Raw genomic sequence first — 16,033 nt, 5'->3', positions numbered from 1 at the left:
AAAAAATCTACTATGCTTAGTTATGGAGATAAAAATTCTTGAAGTTATTTAGCTTCAAACCGGAAATGACGTCTAAATGACCTTTGACCAAAATAATAAAAATACCGTGCATACATCGAGTAACACTAATGCATATATGAAGTTTATGTCACTCTGGTCTGGTTATGTTTTGAGATATAAAAAAATGAACATATTTGATGATTTTTGGTTTTTGACCGGAAGCGACCCCTTAATGACCTTTGACCCCAAAACTGTAGACACCCCAAAGACCCTGGTTAGTAGCAATGCATGTGTGCTTATGACAACACTCTGCTATGTAATTTGTAAAAACAGTGATTTTTAATATTTTTAGATTTCAGACCGGAAATGACCCCTTTAATGACCTTTGACCCCTTATCTGTGAACACCCTATAGACACCGACCAAAGTCAAGTCACATGACCTAAGCATGTCACCATCACATGTAAGTTGTGGAAGAAGAAGCATTTTGAAGATATTTGGTTTTATACCGGAAATGACCCCTTAATGACCTTGACCCCAAATCTGTGAACACCCTATAGACACTGGATATAGACGATGCATATGTGCAAGTGACGTCATTGTAGGATGTAACATGTAAGGGAAGAAGCATTTTGAAATTTGTTGCCAGAAGAAAGAAAGATCCGGTAGCATTTCAAGACCTAGCCGGTGTCCCGGCTAGGTAAAGAAAGAAGAAGCAGAAACCGCTGGGATGCAAGAGTCCAGCCGTTGCTCGGCTGGACTAAAAAGTACAGGCTGTGAGGCTGTATCAAAGTGATTGGTAATCACCAATTTTGATGTTTATTGAAAAGTTTGCTTCATCCTGTATACAATTAATTACAAATTATTTGGATCTTTAAATATCAGACTCATCCATTATCAGTGGCGTAGCGTGCAGGGGTCATCACATTGGGGGCACCGACCATGATTGGGGGCACCGGGTCTGATTGGGGGGGCACAAGCCACTGTCCATTATCAAATTTAACACAAAAAAAGTGATGGGTACCACTCATTTTGATACACCTTGTAGTAACATTCCCTGTTTCATAAAGATGAATAATACCCCCGGATAGTCCAAGACGAAGTCATTCTCCGATATCAAAATTGAACGAATTTGCTTAGCGGATGAGATGGCTATCAAAATCGGTGATATAAAAACACAAAATATCTCATCAGATTTTGCGCCGGGACTCAGGAGGGAATGTGTTGTCATGGCAACGACCCGTAAAGGAGACAAGGCTGAAGGAAAAACATGATCAAATGGAAAATTGTCGCCGATAATTTTGTGTATTTTGAACCAAATTTCGTATCATATTCGCACGTGTATTTGTTATTGCTGTGTCGTCTGCTTAGCGCCTCATCTGTTTGAGGGAGCTCTAATGACGTATACGACCGGAGCTAATAACAAGAGTTTCTAGTAATTCTAGTTGTAGAGGATTTCCCTGTCTGGCGATATAAAGAAATATAATCTGTGATTTACGCTTGGACATCGTTTGAAACTAAACCATATTTTGATGTCCGATGTCATGACGGAGGATGGACTAACTAAACCTTTTCAATAACACTGCTAAACCAAATACAGCGAGTACGGTAGTAATAATTGTAAACTCGTGCAACATATGCAACATAGCATTCAATGGATATACGCTGTGCCGAGCAGACGTGAAATATTTTCCCGCGTCGCAGAATTCCTTGAATGAAGTCACGTTGAAGTGAAGCGATGTGCAACAACGTCAGTGAGGAGCCGCGTCTTGGAATATCGTATCAAGTGGAACCGCGATATTTGAGTGAGACGGAATATATAAAGAAAACTTGCCGGATTACATTCCACCGTTGCTGTTATAACTTGGAGACCAGTAATAAACACACACAAGGGTTGATTTACAGTCAGACCATCGCGAAGAGGGCTCAAGTCAGCTGACCGTTTTTGTTTATCTTTTGGTGTGACCGTAATTCAGAAAAGAGGCGACTCCTCCCTCTTCTAACCTAACGAGATACCAAATGAAACCCGACAATCTGAACACAAGGACTAATAGCTACAGTGCTAGAAATACCCAAGGAATGGCTACTTTACGAGATCTTCAGTTCGCGTTGCAACAAAAGATCGAAGAGTTGAGACAAAGGGATGAACTTATCGATGATCTAGAATTGGAATTAGATGAAAAGGATGCATTAATACAGAAACTTAAAAATGAATTGGATAAATATAGAGCTGTCATACGTCCGGCGACCAAACAGGCCTTACAAAAATCAAGACAAAAACGTCTTGGGATTTCGGCCGAATCCGCCCAGGAAATAGAAGATGCTGCCGAAGCCTTGAAGAGATACCCAAAACCTCAAGCGTGAGTTAACAAAATATTTGAGCGAAATTTGAAAAATATTTAGATCAATAGCACTAAAGTAAATAGCACAAGGCGTGTGTACTTACAATACATAATGCTTTACAATCATTTATTTATTTATTCATATAAGCGCGCGACTTTTAATTCAAAGTGTGGTCTTCGAATTTGAAAGGAATTATTAATTAAACCATTGTTAACTGAAGCAGTAGTTTCAGAATAATTATACAATTTAATAAAATTAAATTTCGCGCGCACATAAATAAAGTTTCAATTTGAAATCGTTATTGGTATATAGCCTATGTATCAGAAGCACGTTTTTCTGTCCCAAAGGCACACTTAGTGGGTGTGGTTAGATCAACGTAACTCGCTTTGTTTATTAAATGTTTTCATAGCTTTGGTTATACCTTAAGGCACATACATAGACTGAAGTTCTATGCAGTTCAACTTTAATTATATTATCTGAATCAGTGTTAAATTGAAAACAAGAAGACTGCAGCTAACATTCATACCTGTCTGACCTTGGTAAATTCATTGTCAACTTGAACCAACAAAGCAATAATGACCCTTGACACACAAACAATTTCAATCAAAAAGCTGTCTAGGCATGGCTTGTAAATATAACAAACATAAGAAATTGAGTATACCTTCGTGTGGTTCGCTGTAGATGATGAACTTTACTAACACTTGAAAATTGGCAAGCATTGATTTCCCCAATGATCACAAGAGGTAAAATTGCCTGGGTGCCTTCAATTTGAATGTCATTGCAGCAATGGTAGCTATTGTATTCGATAGTAGAAAGCTGGAGGGTTAGACCCTCAATAGACGAGTACCTGTGTTGCATTAAAACAAGAATTCAGTCTAGATTTGCCTGAAGATTTTGAATTTTACAAGAGATGAAATCAGGAAGTCCACTTGCTGCAAACAAGTGCAGATGTCTTTGGAGCTGCCCAAATAATAAGAATACCCATGAAATTGTGTTGAATTTAATGGATGAACAAGCTATACAGGAGACTGTCCAATTCATTGCGATCAAAATAGGTGAAAAGTGTTTTGTTGAATTAATTAAATTTAAACAGAGGTCTGTCTAATTCATTTGGGATCAGAATGTTGAAAATGAAATGTGTCCATTTGTATTAATACCTAAACATACATAAATGTTGTGTCATCAGAGGTGAGGTATCCAAATTGAAGGGAATATATGTGTTTGGAATATTACTGATTTAGTAGTCTAATATCTAGAGACATTAGACACATTTAGTAGGTGTGTTAGACACCTTAACTCACTTTGTTTTCATCTGAGCTTTGGTTATACCTTTAGGCACATACATAGACTGAGTTCTATACAGTTCAACTGTAATTATATTATCTGTATCAGTGTTAAATTGAAAGCAAGAAGACTGCAGCTAACATAGGTATAGTGATACCTGTCTGACCTTGGTGAATTCATTGTCAACTTTAATCAACAAAGCAATAATGAAAATCAGAAAACAATTACCCTTGACACACAAACAATTCAATCAAAAAGCTGTCTAGGCATGGCTTGCAAATATAACACACATAAGAAATCAAGTAGACTTTTAATAGTGTGAGTCACTGTCGCTGATGAACTTTACCAACACTTGAAAATTGGCAAGCATTGATTTCCCCAATGATCGCAAGAGGTAAAATTGCCTGGGTGTATGAAGAGAACTGCCTTCAATTTGATTGTCATTGCAGCAATGGTAGCTATTGTATTAGACAGTAGAAAGCTGGAGGGTTAGACCCTCAATAGACAAGTGACTTACCTGTGTTACATTAAACAAGAATTCAGTCAAAATTTGCCTGAAGGTTTTGAATTTTACAAGAGATGAAATCAAGAAGTCCACTTTGCTGCAAACAAGTGCAGATGTCTTTGGAGCTGCCCAAATAATAAGAATACCCATGTGTTGAATTCAATTCAATTTAAACAAAGGTCTGTCTAATTCAATTGGGATCAGAATAGGTCTTATATATGTTGAAAATGAAATGTGTCCATTTGTAGCTATTTGTATTATAATACCTAAACATACATAAGTGTTGTTTCATCAGAGGTATCCAAATTGAAAGAATATATGTGTTTGGAATATTACTGATCTAGTAGTCTAATATCATGGGACATTAGGCACATTTAGTAGGTGTGTTAGACAACTTAACTCACTTTGATTTCATCTGAGCTTTGGTTCTACCTTTAGGCACATACATAGACTAAGTTCTATACAGTTCAACTGTAATTATATTATCTGTATCAGTGTTAAATTGAAAGCAAGAAGACTGCCTGCTAACATAGGTATAGTGATACCTGTCTGACCTTGGTGAATTCATTGTCAACTTTAATCAACAAAGCAATAATGAAAATCAGAAAACAATTACCCTTGACACACAAACAATTCAATCAAAAAGATGTCCAGGCATGGCTTGCAAATATAAAACACATAAGAAATCAAGTAGACTTTAGTGTGATTCGCTGTCGCTGATCAACTTTACCAACACTTGAAAATTGACAGGCAATGATTTCCCCAATGATCGCAAGAGGTAAAATTGCCTGGGTGTATGAGCAGAACTGCCTTCAATTTGAATGTCATTGCAGCAATGGTAGCTATTGTATTTGAAGAAGGCTGGGGATTAGACCCTCAATAGACGAGTACCTGTGTTGCATTAAAACAAGAACTCAGTCTAGATTTGCCTGAAGATATTAAATTTTACAAGAGATGAAATCAGGAAGTCCACTTTGCTGCAAACAAGTACAGATGTGTTTGGAGCTGCCCAAATAATAAGAATACCCATGTGTTGAATTCAATGGAAGAACAAGCTATACAGGAGATTCTGTCCAATGCATTGTGATCAAAGTAGCTGAAAAGTGTCTTAAATTAATTAAATTTAAACAGAGGTCTATCTAATTCAGTTGGGATCAGAATAGGTCTCATATGTTGAAACTTAGATAGTAGAAGGCTGGAGGGTTAGACCCTCAATAGACAAGTACCTGTGTTACATTAAAACAAGAATTCAGTCTAAATTTGCATGAAGATCTTGAATTTTACAAGAGATGAAATCAGGAAGTCCACTTTGCTGCAAACAAGTACAGATGTGTTTGGAGCTGCCCAAATAATAATAATACCCATGTGTTGAACATGGATGAACAAGCTATACAGGAGATTCTGTCCAATTCAATGTGATCAAAATAGCTGAACTATGTCTTGTTGATTTAATTAAATTTAAGCAAAGCTCTGTCTGATTCAATTGGTCTTATATAATTATGTTGAAAATTAAATGTGTCCATTTGTATTAATACATAAGTGTGTGTCATCAGAGGGATCCAAATTGAAGGGAATAAATGTGTTTGGAATATTACTGATTTAGTAGTCTAATATCTAGAGACATTAGACACATTTAGTAGATGTGTTAGACAACTTAGGTAAGCTGACAATATTATTTATAAAGCCTACCCAGTCGCACTGCAGTTTTTAGCGGGATCCCGCAAATGGGGCGTACCTCATCCCATTTTTTCACACTTCTGTAAGTAGCAATTAGCACCTCTTGAGATTTCCGATAAAATCGATGGTCACTAATAGTAGTGGCACCAGTCGCGGTACACCGCAGTATCGACGGACTTCTGCACTAGTGCACATTGAATAAACAATGTTCATTGTTTACGCTGGTTTAAATCATGGGTCAATATAACTATAAACATCTAGGGAGTGTGTGTGAATGTGTGATAATGGATGAATATAACTGTTTACTGTTACAGTATTAACCAGCTATTGTTGATGGTATCGGTAGCTAGTGATTTTTGCTTTACGGGCGGCACTAGTAGGCCCTATTTTAGTAGGCCCTAACTGGCCGGCACTAAAGGAAAATCGAAGTGGCAAATGCACTGCAGATTATTATAATATTATTGACTTGTGGCTGCCAAACCGATGTGTGAACTGCCAAATCCCATGTAATTGATTTAATCTGGCAATTAGGATAGAGTTGTAAACACGGCTGCCAAATCCGATGTGTGAACTGCCAAATCCCATGCAATTGATTTAATCTCGCAATTAGGATAGAGTTGTAAACACGGTCCCGTTCCCGGTCAATCGAGAACAATTCACACACTTTAGTGGTAAACAGAATTAACAGATTATCTCATTATTCTATTGAATGCTCAAACAACGTTAATTGGGGCAGCGATTCAATCAGGAGGTGTATCGGCAAACAGATCATGACAACCTCACGAAATGGAAAATTTGAATTTGAAATACTGTACATTGTCACAAACGTCAGGACTATACTTATTTTTATTAATGAAGCTTGGTTGATCATATACATGAAATTGATACGACTCGATTAAAAAAGTAAGACTTTGAAGCATGTTTTAGATCGCCCAATGTGCGAAGCGTTTTTCAAAATATACTATTAAAAATTTTAATAAGTACATTTTTAGGAGTTTAAGCTCATATAAAAATTATATAAAAATCAGATTTTTTCTCTCTTGGGAAGATTTATTATAATGGACTATGCCTTTCAGCATAACTTCTGATTCTGATAAAAAAAAAAAAAAAAATATGCAGGGAATGCTTGCACCCTCCTTTCTAGAAATAACGCGAAACTGGGAAAGATTGCCAATTCACGACGTGCAGTGGGGTGTATGAAAACACGAGGCGATAGTGCAGATATTTTAATGCGGAAAAGTGGATTGCCGTCATGCCGTGTATTGCATGCGACGAGCGACTGATGTTTTCAGGACAGTTATCTGAAGTTTTCGCGGTATAAAAACAGTTCTATAACCCATGTAACATTACCATGAGGAATGTTATAATTATGTTACTATTAGGCTCATTTATTGGTGTGTTGAAATCGAAAACCTTTCTAGGTTATACCCAGGGTCTATGGTTAAACCATTTTTACCAATTTACCAGCGATTTTAAAATGAGTCCTATTTCCAGAATGGCTCCCAATCGGCTTTGAAAAAGCTATAATCCAAAAGCTTCAACCACGCCAGGCCATTTCCCCTACCAGTTATATGTTAATTAACAATATAAACATGCTTTAAGATAAGAGTTTCAAATCAGTGACTTTAGGTAGGCCTATGTAAATAGATCGGTGCTGGAAGCTTACCGCAGTAGGCTTCGTATTGAGTTGATGCGGTGGTGTTTATTGATCAGTCTCACACTTTTCGGTGATAAAACAGATTAGCTGATAACAACTAATTGTGTCGTGCCTGCGGTATAAAAAACAATAGATGCGGCGCGTCCGTTCTACTGCAGGAAACCTTATAAATAATATTGTCAGCTTACCTTAACTCACTTTGTTTGCATCTGAGCTTTGGTTATACCTTTAGGTACATAATACAGTTCAACTCTATTTATATTATCTGTATCAGTGTTAAATTGAAAGCAAGAAGACTGCAGCTAACATAGGTATAGTGATACCTGTCTGACCTTGGTGAATTTATTGTCAACTTTAATCAACAAAGCAATAATGAAAATCAGAAAACAATTACCCTTGACACACAAACAATTCAATCAAAAAGATGTCTAGGCATGGCTTGCAAATATAACACACATAAGAAATCAAGTAGACTTTATAGTGTGGCTCCCTGACCCTGTCGCTGATGAACTTTACCAACACTTGAAAATTGACAAGCATTGATTTCCCCAATGATCACAAGAGGTAAAATTGCCTGGGTGTATGAAGAGATCTGCCTTCAATTTGAATGTCATTGCAGCAATGGTAGCTATTGTATTAGATAGTAGAAGGCTGGACGTTTAGACCCTCAATAGACAAGTACCTGTGTTACATTAAACAAGAATTCAGTCTAGATTTGCCTAGAGGTTTTGAATTTTACAAGAGATGAAATCAGGAAGTCCACTTTGCTACAAACAAGTGCAGATGTGTTTGGAGCTGCCCAAATAATAAGAATACCCATGTGTTGAATTCAATGAATGAACAAGCTATACAAGAGATTCTGTCCAATTCATGTGATCAAAATAGCTGAAACATGTCTTGCTGAATTAATTAAATTTAAACAAAGGTCTGTCTAATTCAATTTGGGATCAGGTCTTATATATGTTGAAAATGAAATGTGTCCATTTGTATTAATACCTATACATGAATGTTGTATCATCAGAGGTATCCAAATTGAAGGAATATATGTGTTTGGAATATTACTGATTTAGTAGTCTAATATCATGGGACATTAGACACATTTAGTAGGTGTGTTAGACAAACTCACTTTGTTTTCATCTGAGCTTTGGTTATACCTTTAGGCACATACATAGAGCAAATTCTACACATTTTAGCTGTAATTATATTATCGGTATCAGTGTTAAATTGAATGCAAGAAGACCTCATGCTAACATAGGTATTGTGATACCTGTCTGACCTTGGTGAATTCATTGTCAACTTTAATCAACAAAGCAATAATGAAAATCAGAAAACAATTACCCTTGACACACAAACAATTCAATCAAAAAGCTGTCCAGGCATGGCTTGGAAATATAAAACACATAAGAAATCAAGTAGACTTTAGTGTGAGTCGCTGTCGCTGATGAACTTTACCAACACTTGAAAATTGACAGGCATTGATTTCCCCAATGATCGCAAGAGGTAAAATTGCCTGGGTGTATGAAGAGAACTGCCTTCAATTTGATTGTCATTGCAGCAATGGTAGCTATTGTAAAGATAGTAGAAAGCTGGAGGGCTAGACCCTCAATAGACAAGTACCTGTGTTACATTAAACAAGAATTCAGTCTAGATTTGCCTGAAGGTTTTGAAGAGATGAAAAAGGGAAGTCCACTGTGGTACAAACAAGACTTAGTGCAGAAGTGTTTGGATGTGCCAAAGAATACCCAAGTGTGGAATTCAATGGATGAACAGGGGATTCTGTTCAATCCATTTTGATCAAAATATTTTAAAGAAGTCCTGTTGAATTAAATTCAAGCAAAGGTCAATCTAATTCAATTTTAGATAAAAATAGGTATGTTGAAGTGTGTCTGTGTGTATTAATACCTAAATCTACTACATCTAAAGAAGTATATGGTCCTCAGAGGTATCATTCCAAATTAAAAGAATATTTGCATTTAGAATGATGCACTTTAAGTGCTGGAAAATGATTATCAGACAGAAGGATTGTGTTGGGACAAATAAGTTTCAATACCCCCTTTGAAATGTTCAGTGGAAATTGTGTTAATTTGACGGTCGGATTCTGTTTGTATGATCACAGAAATCCAGAGCATATGGGATGCTGGCCTTGGAAAAGAAATAAATTTAAAAGATTGCTATCCACCTAGCAGATTTTTTGATTAATAAACATTTGCTTAAGGTTCTTTGGTGCTTTGTATTCGTATCTGATGCTCTGTATTTGAATCAACACCAAAAGATATTCATGAAATATTCATCGAAGGTGATGATATTTTTCCCAATAAAATTGGAACTGGCAAGTAATCCAGATATATATCAATATACTGTTTTCTACCTGAATGCTAATTCTTATTATTGTAACCTTTGCATATGTGTAACAATACGACACATTTGTTGTTACCATTCGAAAGGAAATTTGTGTTTAGAGATATTGTTTATCATAAAATATTGTTTCTTTGATTGTCATGAAATATTATTTCTTTGCTTATTATCTTTACCGGAGTGTTTCTTTAGTGTTTTTTAGAAACTTATCAAAATGGATTGATAAAAGTTACACTATCGTTTTACAATTTTTGGTGTGAAGAGTTCTTGAAGTGATCATTTATGCTAGTAGTAATTCAGTAATTTGTTTAATTATGTTTTCAATCCCTGATTGGAAAACCAAATTTTAACCACTGTGGAATTAATGGTATGTTCGTATTTTGTGTGTATTTGTGTGCCATTGCTACTTGCGGTCAGCCAATCAGAAGTTGCGCCGGCATTATTTTACATTCCAATTAAGTCTCATGTAGTCATTACTTTGTCAGATTTTAACGAGACAGGTTGTGTTTACAAAAATTTTCCCACCCACCACTCCCTTAGTAAATGTTCATAGCGAGGGCATGAAGATAAGTGGTGGAATAATTTTGCCTGGGGTTAATGGGCTTATTCATAACAAAACCAGAATTAAACACATATCTACTCTTCTGTAATTTGGAGTTACTTTTCTTGACAAAATTATTTTATTTTGAAAGGAATATGCTAGATATCCTATTTGAGTTCACAAAGGAATTTCTCATTTTGTTAACATCTTTTTACTCAGAAACTATATTACTTACTGGGGAAAATAATGATGAAATGATACAAAATAGTACCGTCTAATAATGCCTTATTTAAAATGCCCCGAGATATAAAATACTTTTTCGCCTTATTGGACTAGTAAATTATTATGGAACAAGAAATCAGATAACCTATACAGGTTTTCCACTTCCATGTTGCATTTTGTAACATACTGTAACAGATTAAAAGAAACTGTTTATTCCATATATATTTTATAGAACTTTCTTGTTTTTGAAAGAGGTTTATAATGGTGAAATTGAGACTACTGATTCTAAATAGTGCACAATAAATAATTTTTTTGAATGTTATTGAAAAGACTCATTTATTCCTAATAAGAAAAACAATATTAGGTTCAATGTGCTGGTTCATCATGATTACAGATCTAAACAAGAAGGTAAAATTATGTAACGTTTAGTTACCTTTCTTGCTGAATATGTATGTTTAACAAAATATTGAAGAAATCTGTGGATGAAATTCTTTGACATATTTATACAATAGATAATTATTTCTTTCAGGCTTCTGAAATTGATAAAAGTTCCAATTTTCTTCATTACTTTATTAAAAAATAAAAAAATTTATGCTTCATTCAAATTTAAGACAATAAGGGGGTAACCTTACATAATAAACTATATTTGAGATTCACTTGAGGCAATTAGCCCCTTGCTATGACAGAGCGCCATTTACTAATTAAGCAGAGCACTTATACTCAAGTGTTTCATACTAAAAATATACTAAAATTTCCATCATCTTCCATTCAAGTTGATTAAATTGCGAGCATGTTGTGGCTAGAGGCCCCAATTGTCACTGGTATTGCACTATTATGGTGACTATGTTAAAATGCACTTTAATATTAGTTGACATTGGCAGGAGAAAATGTGAAAGTGGAAAATATTAGATCATCATTTCTCGAAGCACAATAACACATTATGATGAATATCACATCATCTGACCTCCAAAGTAAAAAAAGCAAAAAACTTCATGAGAACTACCTGCCGATTGGCCCAAATGAATATTGTGTCCAATTTTGAACCAATCAAAGTAAAAAATCAAAGTTTGACCATAAATAGTTTAAAGCCTAGTCATAATTGGCAATTGAAATGACCATTTCAAGTTGTCAACCAATCAGAAATAATAAGGCAGTATATGCTATGGTATTTTGTTGTGGATACTGCTTTTTTACTTTGTTGGCAGACTGATTCAGTAAAACTGAATTTATATTCCATATCGCTGAGCGATTGGTATTTTACCACTAAGGTAGCATACTTTTCCCAAAGCTCTATCTCATTGGGTAAAAACCAATCGCTATTGCTTACCAATGTAGTATAAATTCAGCACTCTCTCCACACAGGTGTTGACTGCAGACAAAGTTTCCATTTTTTTCTTGTTTTTTAATTCAAAAATTTCAGAATTGGACATTTTCATGACCATATTTAGAATCGGCATAAAAATGCATTGAAATGAGTACAAACAAGCCTAGTATTGGTTCAGAGTCTATTGGAGTAGCTCTTGATATTTTGAGAAAATATCTCAAAACTTGCAGTCGTTTTATATTGAAGCCTATGGCCGTATGGGTAGCACACAGCTTTAACACCTGTCTCCAAAAGTAAAAAGACAGTACCTGTGTTTTAGTTGACAGCCATGCTGATGAGAATAAATGAAAAAAGGGGGAAATCCCCCATGCCTCTGCCACAATGGGCTCTTCCAATTAAAATCCATACACCCCCTGTATAAGACATGACCTTAATCTCCCACACTGGGTGTGGAGAATTTAAATAGAATCACCCATTCAGGTAATTCCATTTGAAATTCACACTCCCTGTGTGGAAGATTAAAAGTCATGTCTTCCATAGGGGTGTATGGATTTCACCTGAACAGCCCCATTTTCTAAGCTCATCAGGATATTGCATGCATGACGTGAAGTAGAAATTGAGTGTCGGAGCAACGTTTAATATTTTTAACTTCAAGTGGTTAGGATTTACTGCTAGGAAATGATGCAAGTGATGAATAATTGAAATCCGAAATTGAAATGGGTAATTACTATAATTTTATTGCTATTTTCAAACTGACTCGGATATATTTCTTATACCATGCAAGGACAGTAATAATTTCAATGTTTTTGAATGCCGTATTAAGGTGACTGTGGTAATGATTTACTGTTTGCTGAATCTGATATCTCTTGGAAGCGTTATTCGTGATATTAATCAAACTTGTATATTTACCTGAACGTTTCATGGCCGGAAGCATATATCATCAGAAAGTTGTAGCGTATATTTAGTTTCTTTACCTTGAGAAAATTAAGGGGACAGTCAGTGATTTTCTGCATGTTCAAATGTTTTGGGAAAGTGTTTCATATAAAACTTTTTACAAATTCAGGTTCACTTGTAAGCCCATTCAGCAATGTTCTCATTAGGAGGATTGTAAAAATCATGAAAATTGATTTTGCCCCTTAAGGCAGCTGTGTACTCTCAGACATGCATGTAGTAAAAGTGCCATAAGTTTGTAATTATTCACGCAAGACATATAAAAGTATACATTTTTATAAAGGCAATACATCAATGAATCTTAATATAAATACAGATTTGGTGTAAAAACAACAATTATGAAGAAAATCACAAAAAAGTGAGTTTTTGGCAATTTTTGTTCGGTACATCATAGCAAAAACACACTCTTTCCAAATATTTTTGTTTTGTTTTTTTTCTTAATCTTGAGACACCGTTCCAAAAACGGTTTTTTAAGTTTTTTGATATTGGCCTTATTTTTTGAAATATTGACCATATAAGGCATCAAAATGAACTTTTTAAAATTCACAAACGCCTATTTGCACAAAATGATGCCTAAAATCAGAAATAGACCAAAATATAAAAAAATGAGAAAACTGTTTCTTAAGTCGATCATGCTTTTTATGATGAACATAATTGCTTACCTATAGATGCTGTATTTATTGAGTTATCGTGTACCTAAATCGTCATTTTACCGAGAATATGAACATTGAAATAAAGGCCGTTGAAGTTTAAAGTGGTCACATTTTGCACTTTGATCGAAGCTCACAGGAGAATGCGGCAGTTCTCGTTTTCTACCTTACATTACGGGAACATCGAATCCACAGCCCCTTGAGAAGTTTGGGCGTAAATCTATTCATATCTTGATGTTTAAATCGGGGAAAGAACTTGAAAAATTCACATTTTATCAGCTAAAACGGAGCCATTTGACCGCTAGGTTTTTATGAAATCAGTGCTTCCGTGGTGCTTCCATAAGATGCGCCACAAGCATGCAGATAAGCGCTATGTATGCGTAAGCGATATCTGTAAGCGTTAACAAATTGGCGTCTACAAAACGTGATGCGTTGATGCGCCAGATACCCCGATGGTACAACAAAGATTTTCTTTCCTTTTAAATTGAGGAAACGAGTGAAATAGTGAAATCAAATCCATAAAATAGAGCAGTTGGAGTTAACAAATCTGGATTTTCTTTCCTTGTATTTATAAAAAACATAACAAAGTAAATACATTTCAAAAAAGCTCAATTTCGCTAAAGAAACAATGTCTAGAGTACACAGCCGCGTTAATTAGTATCATAGATAGCCAGAAGCTGTGTTTTTAAGACAAAATAAGACATTTTACATCAAGTTGTAATTTTTCTACTTGATTATTTTTTGATTCTATCGTCCTCTTTTTATGACATTTTTCAGTATATGTATTCAATAAAAAAGTTTATTCCCAAAATTTCAGTTGATTCCGTTTTTGTGTTAGTGAGTTGTGCATGAGTATGTGTATTACACTGCTCCATATGCCACTGTGTTGTAATTTTGTAATCAAATGTGACAATATTTTTCTAAATGAATTTATCTGCAAGATATTTTTTGTACATAAACATTATGTAGAAAGAGGTTTCCAGTGGTATAAAAATCTCAACTTTTTTTGAGAAAAGTGAGGGGATGAGGATGTGTATCACGAAATGCCCCTTTAAGTATAATTATAACTTCTGTGAACAGCTTAAGTGAGCTAGTGTAAGGAATTATTTGCAATTTTTTATGAAATAGGCATGACATTTATGATAAGTTGGCCACTTATAAGTAATCCTCTGGTGTCACTGTTAGATGAAATAGTTTGCGCAAAAAAATCTCTGTAATTTCCTTTAAGGAAGAATGTACTTTCATCCAACCTTCATGTTAAATGTCAGACTGTGACTTCATTAGATTGCTTTCACGACTTTCATTTGCATGGTTTATAAGCATCATGTCTTGGTAATCATTGAGCGTGTTTATACTGAGCGTACGGCTTTTTGACCCGCTATTTTCCGGGCACAAAATACCGATCATAATCCGCCACCGTTACCCAGCTTGTTTCTACTGAGACCAGAAAGCCGTGTCTCGCACGATGCACGGCATTTTTTTCCTGTAAACCGGAAGTACGGAAAACAGATTTGACGGTTCACGGTTGTATCCTAAATTTAAATGTCCACGCATTGCATCTCATGGCATATGACCTACAATCACAATTTAGTGTTTCCGTAAAATCAAAATTGCATTAATTTACCAGTGGATCTAGTAATTGGCTATTATGATCATTAATTTACAGCCAAAATATAACCAACTCATTAACTATAAAGAAGTAGGCCTAGACTAAGTAAAGTCATATCCATTTTACTTCATCAAGTTAATGCGAGTCACACATGTGGCCAGTGTACATAATATCAGAAAGAATATAGGCCTAGGCCCCTACTGTACAAGTAGAATATAAAAGCTTATAAATCGCGTTAATTTTGCAACACGCATGACCTCGACCCGGCAACCGATGACACGGCTCGTTTCTACTGCACGGATTACACGCTTTGACCCGGCAAGAGGTGGATCACGAAAGGCGAGCACATGACACGGCAACCGATTACCCAGATCGCTTTACTGGGCTTGTTACCGGTATGACCCGGCATGGCACGGCATGGCACGGAATTTGGCCCTCAGTAGAAACACGCAGATTGTTCCAAAAATGCCAACATTTTGATGGATTTGAAGGTGCTTTGGTTTAACAAATCACTGAATGTCCCTTTAAGAGGAAGGAGAAATGCTGTAGAATTTGTCGCATTTGCATGGTTTATAAAGCATCATGTCCTGGTAATCATTGTTCCAAAAATGCCAACATTTTGATGAATAATATTTTCTGGTGTTCTGGGGTAACAAATCACTGAATGTCCCTTTAAGAGGAAGGAGAAATGCCTCTGGTGTAGAATTTGTCATGTGAATGCAAGAATGTGTAACTGCTGCTTCATCTTAAATTTTGAAATTACATTTGTAGAGGAATCCAAAAATGCCAACATTTTGATGAATAATATTTTCTGGTGTTCTGGGTTAACAAATCACTGAATGTCCCTTTAAGAGGAAGAAGAAATGCCTTTGTAGAATTTGTCGCATTTGCATGGTTTATAAAGCATCATGTCTAG

At 35.5% G+C, this 16,033-nt stretch overlaps 1 protein-coding gene across 1 annotated transcript in view; it reads left to right on the top strand.

The window, feature by feature from the left end:
- Positions 1-1,634: 1,634 nt before the first annotated feature.
- LOC140159110 (cGMP-dependent protein kinase 1-like) overlaps positions 1,635-16,033 on the top strand; it is a 195,901-nt gene continuing 181,502 nt past the window's right edge. The window contains exon 1 of the mRNA XM_072182462.1: positions 1,635-2,359. Within this exon, the coding sequence (XP_072038563.1) occupies positions 2,019-2,359 (341 nt within the window). The 5' untranslated portion in view covers positions 1,635-2,018. The remainder of the gene's footprint in view (positions 2,360-16,033) is intronic.

Source organism: Amphiura filiformis, chromosome 8 (assembly GCF_039555335.1).
Source record: "Amphiura filiformis chromosome 8, Afil_fr2py, whole genome shotgun sequence".
In the NCBI taxonomy this organism is placed as follows: Eukaryota; Metazoa; Echinodermata; class Ophiuroidea; order Amphilepidida; family Amphiuridae; genus Amphiura; species Amphiura filiformis.
Note: the sequence above shows the minus strand (reverse complement) of the source record. Positions and strands in the feature narration are given on the sequence as shown.